At 39.7% G+C, this 17,384-nt stretch overlaps 1 protein-coding gene across 1 annotated transcript; it reads right to left on the bottom strand.

Moving 5' to 3' along the window:
• Nucleotides 1-1,501: 1,501 nt before the first annotated feature.
• Nucleotides 1,502-14,128, bottom strand: LOC134444100 (uncharacterized). Its single transcript, XM_063193559.1, has 6 exons — nt 13,913-14,128; nt 11,413-11,432; nt 9,745-9,843; nt 8,580-8,679; nt 3,272-3,375; nt 1,502-1,982 (listed from the first exon to the last, which is right to left on the bottom strand). The coding sequence occupies exons 1-6, from the start codon at nt 14,126-14,128 to the stop codon at nt 1,502-1,504; spliced, it is 1,020 nt and encodes a 339-aa protein (XP_063049629.1).
• Between the last annotated feature and the right edge of the window lie 3,256 nt (nt 14,129-17,384).

The following is a 17,384-nucleotide window of genomic DNA, read 5'->3' as shown; positions in this document are numbered from 1 at the left end:
AAACATCTAATACCTTATGGTTGTATTCTAAAAAACCCTAACAAAAAATTATATGAGAGTAACTTGAATGTTTTTAAAAACAAGTTTTGGTAACACTTTCTATGAAGCCCATATCTATCTATGAGTGCATTCATAACTAATTATAATGCACATTATAATGACTTACAATGTATTATGACTACAGTCATGATGCTTCATGATACTTTATAGTAACAGTCATGAATATCCATGAATCTAGTTTATAATGCTTTATAAATCCAAGGGTGTTATGAGTGCTCATGACTGGATATAAACTACAGGCTGCCTGATGTAGCGTATAGCACATTATGAGTACTTATTCCCTTCTATGCACACGCCTGGATGATGCTTTATGTCAGCAATTATGAATATCCATGAATCTAGCTTATAATGCTTTATAAATCCAATAATGTTATGGGTACTCATGACTGGATATAAACTACAGGCTGCCTGATGGGGCTTATAGAACATTAGGAGTACTTATACCCCTCTATGCAAAAACCTGGATGATAGACTGCCATAAGGACTCATGAGATGCTATTATGTTCCATGTGCCATCATAAGTTGTCATTGTGTGCTCTAAGTAAAGTGAAGCTCCTATGAATGCATCTATAATGCAGCACATCTCATTGTGTTTCATTATTGAGGCTTATAATGCATAATGACTTCTAATACCCCTCTATTACACACCTCGATGATCAAACTGTTTACTCATGAGATGCTGTTATGTTCCATGTGCCATCATAAGTTGTCATTGTGTGCTCTAAGTAAAGTGAAGCTCATATAGGTGCATTTATAATGCAGCACATCTCATTATGTTTCATTATTGAGGCTTATAATACATGATGACTTCTAATACCCCTCTATTACACACCTACAAAACAGAAATAATACATTTTAAGTAAGAAAAAGACAAGGTGTGTTCTTAAGTTTGTTTACTTTATTGTACAGGCGGGGATGACTGGTATAGTCTCTCTCTCTCTCTCTCTCTCTCACAAACACAAACAACATTGTGCAAATTAACAAAAATAAAAACCAACCGAACAAAGAACAAGAATTAGAAAGGCACTCATAGAGCTCAAAAGCTGTTTGATAGAACATTTGACTATTTTACACCTTATTTTTATTTTAAAGGTTCACTGCGTACGATTGTGGTATTGCAACTATGCAGTTCATTGAAACTGTGCTTCATATTGCCAAATTTGTATAATATAGATCAACATTTACTAGTATGAACTCAGGACGCTAAGTTCTGCAGCTAAAAAAAATGCCTATTTCTGGAAATTCAAAAGGGCGGAGTTGGAGTTGTCTGGAGTTGATACTTGGAGTTATCCTGCTAATAAACAGACAGACAGACCAATGTGACCGAAAACATAACCTCACCCTACACCCTATGTTTAAGTCCCATAAAGAGGATCATGACCTGCTTCAGTAGTCATGCTGACATGTATATTTCTTTTGGTGAAATTCAGCTTTCCAATGTTCATGCACATTCATGAACATTAAATTTCCGAATGTCATGTAGTAGTCGCCCAAGGACCCCATATCTGTGACATCGCCCAAGCCAGTACTCCCATTCAATAACCCTTAAATGTTCTTTTAACAGTGATGTTGTCCGATTTCCTCTATGGCGCCAAACGTCACATTTAAATGTTTGCCAGGCTCTCTCTAAATTCTGCGTATGACATCTAGAACCAGGATCTACAAAGTTTCTCTTGTGGCAGACAGTATGATGATCATACCCTTCCTCTGAAAGGGCTCTCCTGTAAGCTCTCCATTCGTCGGTAACAATGCTTGATCCTCTGCGAACATGCCGATGTATGATTGGAAGGAGTTGGTCCGTGGACCTGTTTCGGACGATTTTCAGAATGGGTCTCCTTGTGTCACGGGAAATTTCTAAAATGCCAAACACCCATTTTTTGTTTCGCCTCCACACTGGTCCCATCCTCCCACGATTGTATTGGCAAACATAAAATGGGAGACACATTAAATTACTGGTAATACACAATTTACATTGGTGTTCAAAACATCTAAGCTCATTGCATACAGATGGATTATTGAAATTCTGCTAGTAAAAAAATATACTAATGTAAAGGTGAGGAGAAATACAACGATTAGGTTACAGAGAATTCAGATCAAAGCCGAAAACTCATAATGGGACTTGATATTTACTTTGTGTTGATTGGTCAGACTCATAGCAGGATGTAACACTAATACAAAGCCTGATATGAAGCCCAATGTTTCAAAGCAGATCTGATTCTTTCTTTGGCTGAACATCAGTAGCTGTCTCGCTTAACACCCATTACACAGCGGCACAACTGTATATTGTGCCATAGCAATTTGTAGCAATGTCGCCGCCCTTTCAAATCATGCTTGATAACAATGTTGATTTCTACAAGATAAAAAATCCAAGAAAAAAATCTACCAGGTTAGAAAAACTCATTTTTATGGAAAGTAAGTAAGTGTGCCCTTTATTATCTCACAGTGGGGAAATCCATGTGTTGCAGCAGTAACATACATACAGATCGTGCATAAAGCAGACAAAATACATGCAGACAAAGGACCAGGAGGTTAACCCCTTAGCGCAGAGCCTATGTTATAACCCTACTGTCACCAAAATTGTAATGGCTATGTCTTAATATGTTACTTAAGGCTCTCTGTAATGTCATAGCAGTGTTGTTATGATTTAGTTGAGTCATTTCAGCAAATAGTGAATAGGCCCGCCGGTGACCCCATCTGCAGTAAGAGGCTACAGGTATACAAGATAGATAAAAAATAGAGTTGTTAAAGAAAATAGAGATATATCTGTTAAAAACAAGAACCTTAGTAGAAGTGCATTAGCAGCATCATACAAAGGAGGAGGGGACCAAAAAAAACAATAAATTAAGTTAAAAAGTAAAAAGAGGGAGTCACAGCAGCTTATTCCGTGCAGGAGATGGTTGGTGTTACCCAGGATTGATGACAATTTGTCATCATCCTCCTGTCCCCCACCATTTCCACAGTCAGTGTCAAGGCTGAAGCCAAGAACAGAGTTATCAAGCAGACATATTAAGTATAAGTAGTCTTACATATGTAATTACAACACTACTGACATGAAATTGCATGGTTTCAACTTTGTTATTCCATAATATTTGTGTTGAAATAACATCTGTAAGAGTACTTCTACTTGTACGTTATAAAACTGCCATTCAATAACTGTGGGTCTATCTAGAGACGGAGATACTGCATACAAGAGGGCAGAGTGAGAGGATGATTCCTCCCAGTGAACTTGCTTTCGTCCAGCATGACAAAGCGATGACGGCCACCAACTTTCATTTTGCCTTTAGTGCGAAGTTTGTGAATAGCGCGGATGCAGACCTGTTAATGGGAAGAACATAAAGCATATCAAATCACTAGCTCCTTAATACTAAGTCTTAAGCCATCATAGGTTTCTGATATCTAAGAATAGTATAGCCGACCAGGTTTATTACAGCTTTTCTTGATAGTCTCCACACAATGTCTGGTACTTCACACAGAATTCTGGAAACATCTCACCCATTTCCCAACTCCCCTAACCAATGTCAGTGAACTATACAGTAAGTACAATTCCTTCTTTACACTCACATTTCAGTTTTAAAACACACTCTTTTCAAAACACTACTACACACAATTCTCTGGATTTGGACACAATTTTCATTAAAAACAATCCCTGGGTTTCACATGGAACACACTGCCATTCAAAATACTAAAATCAATTGCCATACTATGTTCACTTCCTCATGAACTCTCCTCATACCTGTTTACAATCTGAAATCATCACCCCATAAGGACACACATTGCATGTGATATTGATGAAAACACGATTTGTTTAGTTTTTGATAATATATAATGTCATACAAGATACAAAATATGTCATACAAGAGATCACTTCCATGTGGTTACCCAATATTTTACAGTAAATTGGGTAAAGTGCATTTTTTTTCAATTTCAGGAAAAATATGTAAAATATATTGTTTGCCACACATCTGTGTACTCTCAGTCATGCACTGTGACTACTGAAACAGATCATGACACTCTCCATAGGATTGCATTCAAATCTCACACCAATCCATTTAAGCCAGGAGCAGACTCAAAATTTAAAAGTTCAATGTAAAGAAAGGTTGAAACGCACACAGATGACCTCCCTTTTAATCCCTTTTCATTTCGAGGCGATTTGAGTCAACACGGCCCCTTCTCTACCAGAATCTAATATGGGGTGTTTTCACTTTTGTGGGCAATGTTCAAATTAATTTAAGCGATTATATACACTCACCGGCCACTACATTAGGAACATCTGTTTCAACTGTTCATTGAGGCAAATTTCTGATCAGCCAATCTAGAGGTGCTCCGATCACCATTTTTTGGCCCGATCACCGATACCGATCACCAAAAATCTTTATCTGCCGATCACCGATCATTGCCGATCACAGAAATTATTTCCTATTTTTTTAATAGCCTATTAATTATCCTTATTGAATATTTCTGCCCATAAACCAATCAATCTTAATTTGCACATGTCGCTTTCACAATGTAGGCCTATTATTAGGCTATTACTATTATGATTATTATTATTATTGTTATTATTATTATTATTATTATTATTATTATTATTATTATTATTAGGCTATTATTTAGAGGTGCTCCGATCACCATTTTTTGGCCCGATCACCGATACCGATCACCAAAAATCTTTATCTGCCGATCACCGATCATTGCCGATCACAGAAATTATTTCCTATTTTTTAATAGCCTATTAATTATCCTTATTGAATATTTCTGCCCATAAACCAATCAATCTTAATTTGCACATGTCGCTTTCACAATGTAGGCCTATTATTAGGCTATTACTATTATGATTATTATTATTATTGTTATTATTATTATTATTATTATTATTATTATTATTATTATTATTATTAGGCTATTATTATTATTATTATTATTATTATTATTATCTTTCAGCTCTTTCAGACTAGTGTTGGTAATATAGCCTACAAGTAAGTCTACAGTATTAATCAATTTATAAGTTATTGCATATAATTACTAAACTATTTAAGATTGAATTGAAACTGAAACATTACATCAATTTATAAGTTATTGCATATAATTACTTAACTATTTGAGATTGAATTGAAGCTCAGACACCTGGATCTCAGTCTCTCGTCTTCTGCATACGAGAAAAAACCCTGTCGCTTTAAATGAGCAGCCTCGTGAGGAGAGCCCCTCCCCTCTCTGTCACTCACTGTCCACAGCTGTAGTGCTCCGCGACCGTTCTGCTCTCTCCCTCTCACTTCTGTCGCCGTTTGGCGTTTCAGCGACTATCAAACTAATCGACTGACTGTCAATTACAACGCTGAAAACAATAACGTTGGCATGCTTGTGCGGACAACGTGAACTTGTCGCGTGCTGACCGAGGCAACTACACAGGTTATAACGTAAAATGGCTAACGGGCGAGAAGTAGTCTATCGCAAATTACATTGTGACTGAAACACTTGAGATTCTACATACAAAACAAGAAAAAAAAACTTCACTTGAAAGAACAGGGAACACGCACAACACAGCGTGTCTGCGAGGAAAGCTCTTTCTCTGTAACACTGTCATAGAATGTAGAATTCCCTGCACAGACTCATTGAGTTTCACCGTCCATTCTCCCTAGTTGCTGTTTGGTGTTGCAGCGACTACAAAACTAATGACCTGGCTGTCCATTAGGCTACAACTTTAAAAACAATACAGTTGATGATTGTTTTGGAAACGTTTAGTTGTTGCGTGCTGACAGGCTGTAACTCAAAATAGTGAACATGGCGAGACTGACACGTCATTCACAAATTACAAGCGTCATGTAAACTGCGCATGGATCGGAAAATCAGATCATTGTTGATGCAGATATGATTATAAATGGTGAAAATGAAGGAGGGAATTCCAAAAAGTTAAAGACAAGTAAAGATGCCTTATTTTGGTGCAGCAGCTGTGCAGAGCCAGCACCTAGGCTACATGCAGGCAGCACCAGGTGTAAAGGCGAAATGGTTGCGTGAGGAATTTAATATCTCTAGATCGGTTTTTTGATCGGCATGTTTTTCCGATCACCGATCAGGCTATTTTTGGCCATTATCGGCCGAGCATGATCGGCTGCCGAGCAATCGGAGCACCTCTACTATTATTATTATTATTATTATTATTATTATTATCTTTCAGCTCTTTCAGACTAGTGTTGGTAATATAGCCTACAAGTAAGTCTACAGTATTAATCAATTTATAAGTTATTGCATATAATTACTAAACTATTTAAGATTGAATTGAAACTGAAACATTACATCAATTTATAAGTTATTGCATATAATTACTTAACTATTTGAGATTGAATTGAAGCTCAGACACCTGGATCTCAGTCTCTCGTCTTCTGCATACGAGAAAAAACCCTGTCGCTTTAAATGAGCAGCCTCGTGAGGAGAGCCCCTCCCCTCTCTGTCACTCACTGTCCACAGCTGTAGTGCTCCGCGACCGTTCTGCTCTCTCCCTCTCACTTCTGTCGCCGTTTGGCGTTTCAGCGACTATCAAACTAATCGACTGACTGTCAATTACAACGCTGAAAACAATAACGTTGGCATGCTTGTGCGGACAACGTGAACTTGTCGCGTGCTGACCGAGGCAACTACACAGGTTATAACGTAAAATGGCTAACGGGCGAGAAGTAGTCTATCGCAAATTACATTGTGACTGAAACACTTGAGATTCTACATACAAAACAAGAAAAAAAAACTTCACTTGAAAGAACAGGGAACACGCACAACACAGCGTGTCTGCGAGGAAAGCTCTTTCTCTGTAACACTGTCATAGAATGTAGAATTCCCTGCACAGACTCATTGAGTTTCACCGTCCATTCTCCCTAGTTGCTGTTTGGTGTTGCAGCGACTACAAAACTAATGACCTGGCTGTCCATTAGGCTACAACTTTAAAAACAATACAGTTGATGATTGTTTTGGAAACGTTTAGTTGTTGCGTGCTGACAGGCTGTAACTCAAAATAGTGAACATGGCGAGACTGACACGTCATTCACAAATTACAAGCGTCATGTAAACTGCGCATGGATCGGAAAATCAGATCATTGTTGATGCAGATATGATTATAAATGGTGAAAATGAAGGAGGGAATTCCAAAAAGTTAAAGACAAGTAAAGATGCCTTATTTTGGTGCAGCAGCTGTGCAGAGCCAGCACCTAGGCTACATGCAGGCAGCGCCAGGTGTAAAGGCGAAATGGTTGCGTGAGGAATTTAATATCTCTAGATCGGTTTTTTGATCGGCATGTTTTTCCGATCACCGATCAGGCTATTTTTGGCCATTATCGGCCGAGCATGATCGGCTGCCGAGCAATCGGAGCACCTCTAAGCCAATCACATGGGGGCAACTCAATGCATTTGTGCATGTAGACATGGTCGGTTTAAATTACTTTGAACATAGCATGGCTGATGGTGCCAAAGGGCTTAATTTGAGTATTTCAGAAAAGACTGATCAACTGGGATATTCACTCACAACCGTCTCTAGGGATTACAAAGAATGGTACGAAAAAGAAAAAAAAATGCAGTGAGCAGCGATTCTGTGGGCAAAAATGCCTTGTTGATGGCAGAGGTCAGAGGAGAATGGCCAGACTGGTTTGAGCTGATACAAAGGCAAAATTAAGTCAAACAACCACTTGTTACAGCCGATGTATGCATAAGAGAATCTCTGATTACACATCACATAAAATCTTGAGGCAAATGGGCTATAGCAGCAGAAAACCACATTTGGTGCCACTCCTGGCAGCTAAGAACAGGAAAATAAGGCAACACTTTGGACAGGCTCACCATAAACGACACTAGAAGATCGGAAAAATGTTGCCTGATCTGATGAGTCTTGATATCTACTGCAACACTCAGGTGGAATGGTCAGAATTTGGCGTCAACAACATTAAAACATGGGTCAACCCTGCCTTACATCAACGTTTCAGTCTGGGGATATAATGGAATAAGGATATTTTCGTAGCACAATTTGGGCCAATTAGCACCAATTTATCTTTGTTGGAATGCCACAGCCGACCTGAGAATTGTTGCAGGCAGTTCTGAAGGCAAAAGGGGATCCAACCCAGCAATAGAGAGGTGTTCCTAATTAAGTGGCCGGTGAGTGTTGTTAAAAGGTCACTAATAATTGTGTCAAAAGGACATTTCTATAATGCTGTCCTATGAAAAGATATACTCACAAATCTGCAAAAATGTGAGGGGTGTACTCACTTACGTGACATACTGGTATAGCCTACTTCGATAGTTGAGATATCTGTCAGCCGTACGTAAGTTAACTAGCCTACATAAAGTAATGCTCTGTGACAACGTTAAACGTAAGTCCAACCATACTAAGGGTAACATGGTTTGTAATGAAAACACAAACCGGGCTGGTTTGACACTCAACCCTACACGGCACTGCACATCTGGGTTGCCTGTGGACAAACCCCTAAGATGTGCCTCTGCCTGTAAACCAGTTTACCGAAGCCAAGGACAAATGTGGTGTTACTTACTTTTCTCAAAGTCGAAGACATCTTTGTCAAGGTTCTGCTACTTGCTGCAACAGCATCTTCAATGAGGTCCACTTGCCTCATGCGCAGTCCTTGGGAAAATCTAAATGAAAATAAGAACAGATCAGTCATTCACTAAATAAAACTCACTCTATTGCTAGAAAAAAATATATTTTCCATTCAGGCCATGTCCACCTCATAATCCACCACAGGGTGGTGCTAATACTATTTTGCGAGTTTTTATCATTCTGAATAATTTTGATCAGTCTATGGATTGTTTAAAGGGACACTGTGTGAGATTTTTAGTTGTTTATTTCCAGAATTCATGCTGCCTATTCACTAATGTTAATTTTTTCATGAATACTTACCACCAGCATCAAATTCTAAGTATTCATTATGGCTGGAAAAATTGCACTTTTTATACATGAAAAGGGGGATCTTCTCCATGGTCCGCCATTTTGAATTTCCAAAAATAGCCATTTTTAGCTACAAAAATGACTGTACTTGGACCATACTAGAAAATATTTGTTTATTACTTAGTAAACTTTCATGTGAAGATCAAATTTGGCAATAGGCAGCCCATTTTCAATGAGCAGCATAGTTGCAGTACCTTTTTTGACCATTTCCTGCACAGTGTCCCTTTAAGTAATACAGTCCCATTTTTGGAAATAAGCTAATTTTATATCTCTCCTTGAGTTAAATGATTGGGTTTTACCTTTCTCCTGTACTTTCAACCGTTCTAGTATGGCAGTCCAGATTTTATCTCCATGCTAGCAGTTAACATTGAGTTCTATGAGACCAGTTAGCCGCCAGCCGCTAGCTTGGAGGTAAAATTTACACTGCCATAATCCAGAGAACTGTTGAAAGTACAAGAGAATGGTAAAGCTCTACTATTTAAGTCAAGGCAAGGTGTAAAATAAGCTTATTTCCAAAAGTATCACTTTAAGTGTTTACATGACATTTTCTAAATATAATTAAATTTCATGAATTACATTGAATTAATTTGGAATTTAACATCACATGTAAACTCACTGATTCCCTCTGTACTGTATATAGAACTACAGTATTGATACCTTTGAACACCCCCCACCCCCCCAAAAGTATTTACAAGCATGTTCCTAAGCTTCCTAAAATTGTCAATTTCAATTAGTCCCATCAGCAAACCCACCTGTAAATAAACTCCAGGTGGTTCTGAAGAGATCTACGGGACTTGTAGAACATGGATCCCCGGCGTACTGAAACACTTGTTCTGTGTCGACTGCACACCCTGTAGAACACATTATGTTACTTGATACGTTTTTATTAGTAGCAAACACTTTTTAGATTTAGTTACATCACAACTGTTACATCACAATTGACGAACAATTCGTTTCGTAGAAGATGTTCGTTCAACCTATGCAGACGTTTCGTTCAACTGAACAGACGTTTATTCTGTTGAGCTTTTGCATTATTTGTATAATTATTCTGTATTTCAAAATGTAAATCATCTCTGGTCATTGTCCATGATAGGCCTATGGGAGGGCAGTGACAAACTAAACACTTTCAACTTAACAGTTATTTTCAAAAATAATAATGCTTTTGTCATATGATCCACAACATATTCTATTAGATCCCTAAGTAATTAAACACTGCATTGTTTTACAGTGTGAGCAATTGCTCGCTTATGGGGCCTAAAACTTGATTGTGCGACAAATTCCTTGGGTATCAGAGTTATGGATCATATGACAACATAATTTCCATCTCCTTCATTACTTTTGAAAATAAAACTTAAGTTAAAAGTGTTTTGTGTCCCTGCCCTTAGGTCTATTCATGGAGACTGTAGTAGAGTTGATTTACCAGTGGCCAAACTGGGGGTTGCTACTTGTGAGCCACAAAATATTTGTGAATAAATCCACACACTTAACTGAAGTGTTTTCACACACCATGCATCAGAACGGAAACGGTGGCACGCAAATGGTACACATCGAGCAAATAGCATGGGGTCCCAGGCGAGAGAGAGAGAGCAAGAGAGATGCAGCACATCCGAGCTGGAGAGACTTGTCATTAGTTTTGGCACAGAAAAATCAACAGTGAGAGATGGACGAGATGAAGAGTGTACGCTTTGTAACTGCTGATGCTATGGTTCTGTGCGTGCCCAAGTCTGAGCCACAGTTAAAGGGGTATGTCACTATTTTGGGGCTGAATACCATTAAAATCATTGTCCTGGGTTTATAAAGGTGGTTAAGTGTCTTATTTTTCATGTTAGGCGTTGTCTTGTTTTAAGGAGGGAACAATGCAACACATGCTACAGCAATCCATTGACTTTCAGTAGCTTAGCTACATTCTCCCTCTTTTAACTGGTCTTCAAGCAAGACAACGCTTAACATGAAAATGTGCATCTCTTTATTAATAGCACAAATTGGGTGTTTCATGCAGGTAAGGAAGAAAGGCAAGGTAAGGGAGAAGGCCTGGAAAACATGCATGCATCTCTGGTGTATAATTCAGTACGGGGAGGGGGGGGTGAGGGCCACTTCCTCAGCTCAGGAGTCTTCAAATTGCCAAAATGTCGGCTCAGATTGATAATAATAATAATAAACTTTATTTACAGACTCAAGGTCCAGATACAATACATACAATACATTATAAAAGACATACAAAACATTAAAAAAAAATACCAACCACACACACACACACACACACACACACACACACACACACACACACAAGTTTGCACATTACTTTAAAAAGACTCAGACTGGCTATAGGCCTATGTACAATTGACTTTTCCAATGTTTCCATATGTCTGAATTGTATTGGGTATCACTTTCCTTTACATTGGACAAACACAGTATAATACCATTTCTTGATGAAGTCAATCTACACATAAATTTATACATGAGATTCCTAAGAATAGCCTGAAATGTGGGCACATTTACAGAGACAAACAGAGTACTTGCACTTTCCCACCTGGGAGCCTTAAGCAAGATTCTAAGAGCATCATTGTACGCCACCTTAATCTTATTTATTTTTGCTCTACTGTAGCTACACCAAAGATGAGCTGTGTACAGTGGTGTACAGTAAGTCCTGAACAGAGATATTTTTACTTCCTTAGTACACATATAGAATTTCCGTGCCAGCATATTTGCCTGAGCATAAAGTTTGCAACACTGGCGCTGAATATCATCATCATCACATAGGTCACTCCTAAGAATGTGACCTAAGTATTTAGCTTTGGTTACAGTTGTTAGCTCACTGTCATTTAGATAAAAAGAAGGAAAGTGTAACTTTTTATCCTCCTTAGTCCTAAAAAGCATTACAACACTCTTTTTAGAGTTATATTTTATGTCACACTCTATACCATACTCCGAGCAGACTCTGAGCAGTTGCTGAAGACCAGCACTATAGGGAGACAGGACAACCAAGTCATCAGCATACAATAGATGATTAATGACCTTATCTCCAGCCATACACCCAGTTTTACATTCGTTTAATTTCCTGGACAGATCATCCATGTAAAGATTAAAAAGAAAAGGGGAAAGAATACCACCTTGCCTGACGCCATTGGTAACCAAGAACTGGCTAGAGAAAGCTTGGCCCCATCTAACCTGCATGGTTTGATGGGAATACCAGTACCGTAAGATTCGTATTAAGTATAAAGGGACCCCTCGTTGATGTAGTTTTAAAAACAGTTTCCCATGGTTAACACGGTCAAATGCCCTGGACGCGTCTAAAAAACATGTAAATACTGTAGAGTTCTTCTTCTTATATGTATATATGATCTCTTTCAATGCATATATACACAAATCAGTTCCATGTTTATGCTTAAAACCAAATTGATTGTCAGTTGTTTCCACATATCCTTGGAGCCTCTCTAAAATGATCCGCTCTAGAACTTTGGAAATTATACTAGCAAGTGCAATGGGCCTATAGTTGTCAATACTAGATGCTTTACATGTTTTATCTTTGATAACTGGTACCAGAAGCACAGATAACAAAGAGTGGGGCAATATGCCATGTGCTACCAGGCTAGAGAAACACAAGGCAAGTAGCACTGAGAGTCTGTAACTAGCATATTTCAGATGCTCAGCAGTGATTTCGTCCTGACCACTGGCCTTATTCAATGCTAGCTTCCAAATGGCATTGCACACCTCATCTGGTCTAATAACCATACCAACATCATGACTAACAGCATCTACTTTAAAAGCAGCACTTTCAACACAGTTAAAAATTTCCCCAAAATGCTTTGCCCATATCTCAGCAATATTCCCATCCCCAGATACACCATTTACAGTGGAGGGAAGAGGCATCTTGCTGTTGTTAATGACTTTAACTTCATTCCAGAATTCCTGGATATCATTTTGATGGAGTTTTCTAGCCATTGAGTTTGACCTCATAGTTTGCTCATTTCTTTTCACATAGCGTACAGCATATTTAAACCTGGCATTTGTGGCCTTCTTATGCTGAAACTCTGGGCCATATTTTACTTTCCCAGCTGCTACCCAGTTTCTTAAAGCCTCTTTTGCCTCAGAGTGGAGCTCTGCCACATATTCATTCCATCCGGGCCTGATCTTTTGTTTTTTCTTATCTTGAATAAAATGCTTACCATCAATAATCAAACATTTCACTATATTTTCATACAGGTTGACTAAGTCATTCTGGTGAACTGAATTCTGACAGTTAGTATCACAGCAAAAAACTACATTTGGTATATGAACACTTCTCAAGCTATTATCAGTTAATGTATTGTACTTCCGAAGGTCACATTGAGAGAGCTTAGCCCAGTCTATCTTTCTACACGTGTGTTGTCTTCCATTATTAGTTGCCAGTGCTGGTAGATTATTCAGATTCAATACCATAGAGATGGGAATGTGGTCTGATATGGACATATCATACAGAATCTTTATCTCAGATAAGCAGTCATGGGCATCAGCAGTGCATATACAGTGGTCTAGCCAGGATGTTGTATGCCATGCCTCACTGATATATGTATAGCTATTCTCAGGCATCAGCACTTTACTGGAGAGCACTAATTTACTGTTCTGACAAAAGTGCTGCAAATGTTGTCCAAACAGAGACTGGATATCTGAAACATCAGAATTCAGATCACCCACCACAAATATAGATGTGCATTCACTTTCTGTAATAAAAGAGCTGATGAATGCAAGTCTGTTCAGAAATTCATTTTCGTTTTGGTTGCATTCATATGGAGTATACACATTTAAAATAATAAAGTCAGTTTTCTCAAATGTGACTTTGATCGCTATGGCCCAGTCCACATCTAAGCGTATCGCAGTTATCACTGGATCATATTTCTTTTGCCAGAATATGGCCACACCACCAGGTATTCGGCCACGTACTAGTCCCAAACTCAAATCAGTTGTAGACTCCCCTGCCCCGTAGAAGTCATTATGCACCGAATTAAGTCTCTCGAGGTCCTGTTTGGCCAGTAGTGTCTCTTGTATGCATAGAATGTCCGCGCTGTCAAAGAGTTGGTCAATCACAATGCGTCGCGCTTTGTCACTAGCGCTCTGACCTAAGCGCAGGCCACGCGCATTGTAAGAGACAACTCTCATGGCAGCAGTCCAACCTTGACCGCAGCAGATGCCCCGGCCTCAGACACATTATCATTGCTCCTTGCCACCCCAAGAGTTTTTAAGTCCACAGTTTTTCGTGCCTCGAAGAAGCGGCGCACAAAGATTCCTTCTGGCCAGAGCTCCGGCTCATACATTTCTTCGACCTTTGCGCATTCCGCTGTGATTTTAAACGAATTATATCGCTTTTGAACACTGTCAATCTTTTGGCAAGTCACATCCCGCTGAAGTTTGCCTTTGAGGTAACAAGTCAATTCTTCCGAATCTACATCAGGGGAAAATCTTGAGGCGAAGACACTCACCAGCTTGGTTTTAACGACCCGTATAGATCCACAGACACCGGTTCCAACGACACCACTTTTCTTCTCCCTCCGAGTTGAGTTCAGCCGTGGTTTGTGGCGAGGCTGGGATGTCACTTTATCAGCCAGGTGCTGTCGTTGTCGCCCCTTCTTGACTACACTGCTGTATGGCGGGGAAGCAGGTAGAATTGGGAGATGGATTGCATTCCCCACTGCCGTGTTTACCGCAGGGTCCATGATGACACCAGGCGTGCGCCCGGGCTCGATGACAGTAGGCTCCGTGCCCACAGGCACCCGCCTCGCGTCGTCCACACCTGGGTTCGCAGCCTCCTCATCCCTGCCCGGTGGCAGGGCCGCATTCTTCGCGGGGGTTCCGCACTTCTCAACAGCACACAGACGCTGGTTTAGTCCGATTGCAATCGAGCGGAGGTCATCACTGTGTCCCGTCTGCTCAGACACCGCTTGCTTCAGGGATGATATGTCCGCACTCACACGTTCCAATGTCCGCAGCATACATGAGACGTCAATGCTGTTGTAGGTTATAGGAGGAAGTTCATCGAGGTTATGTGACACAAAGCGAGGGATGTTTTCCCCGGCCTCGTTAAGCACCTTTAGGCAACTCTTGACATTGTTTGCGTCTTTCTGTGGCCCTTTGTGCGTAACAAAACGCTGCGTTGTATTGGGGCACAGATCAAACAGTGCCTTCTTCGAGTTTTCGATCCACTCGGACCCAAAGTGATTCACAGTCAACAATATAATGTCCTCCTGACTGAGTGTCTTCATTTTTACCACAAGAAAGTTCAGTAGTTCATCTTCCACCAATGTTTTGCCGTTTGCTGTAGTATAAATCTCTGGTTTTAGTCGTGCTTTACTCAGAGTGGCAGCACCTTTACCTGCATCGGCCGCCATCTTGTTGATAGATCGATTATAGATTATAGATGATAGTTATGGTGACCGCAATGAGGACTGTAGGCCAATTTATGTGCAACTTGTCTTTAATTACAGTAGTATAAATAATTATTTTTGTCCTTTTGAATAACATTCGTTCAACACCCTCATTCGCACCCTCTTGTGCAATAATTCACAGCTGAACATATATATGATGTCTGAACATATTAAAGGCCTTAAGGTACACTGTGCAGGAAATGGTTAAAAAAAGGTACTGCAACTATGCTGCTCATTGAAACTGGGTTGCCTATTGCCAAATTTGCCAAATCTTCTCATAAAAGTGTATTAAGTAATAAACTAATATTTTGTAGTATGGCCCAAGTTAAGTCATTTTTGCAGCTGAAAATGTCTATTTATGGATACTCAAAATGGCGGACAATGGAAAAGATCCCCCTTTTCATGTATGAAAAATGCAATTTTACCAGTAATAATGAATACTTAGAATTTGATGGTGGTTGTAAGTATTCATGAAAAAGGTAACATTGGTGAATAGGCAGCATGAATTCTGAAAATAAACAACTAAAAATCTTGCACAGTGTACCACAGAAATACACATTATTTCTGAATCGCGGAGGGAGAGGGGGGAGCAAGCATGCAATACAGAGAGAATGTTCCCAATCACACTAAAATGTGGCACAGCCATCAGATGTCTGGTGGCAACGGGTGAGGGAGACATCCCATTTCACTCGATTTACATTTAAAAAAAAAAGACGTGGAAATGCACCTGCGCTGTAGCAGAGAGGATTTATTTATTTTTATTTTATTTCTTTGTTACAAGGATGGCCCCTTGAGATGTGCCATCTCATTTTCGAGGGGGTCCTAAAATTTATAGAGGTAGAAAGGCTATCGCTGTAGCTTTCCATAGCGGTGTTGATCGCCTGCTTGCTCATACCCGCGCACCGTTGTAGGCTAAATTTATTGTTGATTTTGGGGGGGTGATGTTTCAGCATTTCCCCTCATAAAAGGGTCATTAAAACAAAAGCATAGTCTTGCATTTTCTACTTTGGCACACCACTGAACGTCTTCTCCGGAACCCCCATAAATAAAACAAAACGTTTGTGTGTTTGTCCCATCACCCACAGCTAGCCACACACAGTACTTACCCAACATACAAGGGGAGAAACAGCATAGCGATAGATAAGTGTCTTTTCTTACCACTGGAAGCCATCATGTCTGGAAACGTGAGCTACCGTCATTTTACAGCCTGATTTGCAAAACATCCTTCGCTGCAAAACTCCCCTCTTCTGCATCCACTTTACCACTTTTCGTCTGTTTGATAATGTATTTTCTAACCGTAACAATTCTCTCAACTCTTGCCGAACGCACCCCATGCTGTCAGATGTCTTTCTCTTTTTTTGCTGTCAGATAGATTTTCTAGTTCTAGCTAGTTCTACTGCAACTTATGTGACGACGACAAAGCCTTTCCCACCATCCCCTCTTCAGTTCACCTAAACAAGACCCAGAGCCACTACCAACTTTGGCCGGCTCAGGACAAAGTCATGTTAAAACTCCTCTTTGAAGGACCGAATTCTGCCACCACATTCGGTTGCTTTTTGCTGTGTCAGCAGATCACAGACTTTTGTGTTGGCGTTTTGTGCTGACGTCAGAGTCCTGAATACTACTTCCGTTTATTGATCGCCGCCAAAGCTGGACATCTCTCTAGCGTAGCTTTTCATTCCGTCTCCACATCCAACTTGACCTGACCGTGACAGTGACTACACTTCCACCCACAATATGTAAGTGTTTGCCTTTTCGCTTTCTACAAACGTGTTGTTACTGTGCTATAATACAAGCAAAGGCTTTTTTTTTTTTTTAAATTGCAGGACAACGCTAGAAAACTGAAGATGGTTTTCGGTAACTGTAGCATAGCCTAGCGGCACGTTTTTGTAGATGGCGAACAAAACCACTTTATATTATTAACACGGTCAATTGCGGTCATTCTATGATAATACGAGTCTCTGCTACAGTATTGTCCTTGCTTTTTCTTTTGC

Source organism: Engraulis encrasicolus, unplaced genomic scaffold (genome assembly GCF_034702125.1).
Source record: "Engraulis encrasicolus isolate BLACKSEA-1 unplaced genomic scaffold, IST_EnEncr_1.0 scaffold_458_np1212, whole genome shotgun sequence".
Taxonomy (NCBI): domain Eukaryota; kingdom Metazoa; phylum Chordata; class Actinopteri; order Clupeiformes; family Engraulidae; genus Engraulis; species Engraulis encrasicolus.
The sequence above is the reverse complement of the archived record's forward strand: the minus strand, read 5'-3'. Positions and strand labels throughout refer to the sequence as shown.

Excerpts from the sequence above, each read along its gene's own strand:
- LOC134444100 (XM_063193559.1), bottom strand. The coding sequence starts at position 14,128 with ATGAGAGTTGTCTCTTACAATGCGCGTGGCCTGCGCTTAGGTCAGAGC. Across the intron at positions 9,844-11,412 it reads ATTGACTTCATCAAGAAATG|GGTGTGCAGTCGACACAGAA; the intron begins GTATTATACTGT and ends TGTGTTCTACAG. Across the intron at positions 3,376-8,579 it reads TGTCTTCGACTTTGAGAAAA|GTCTGCATCCGCGCTATTCA; the intron begins GTAAGTAACACC and ends TCCCATTAACAG.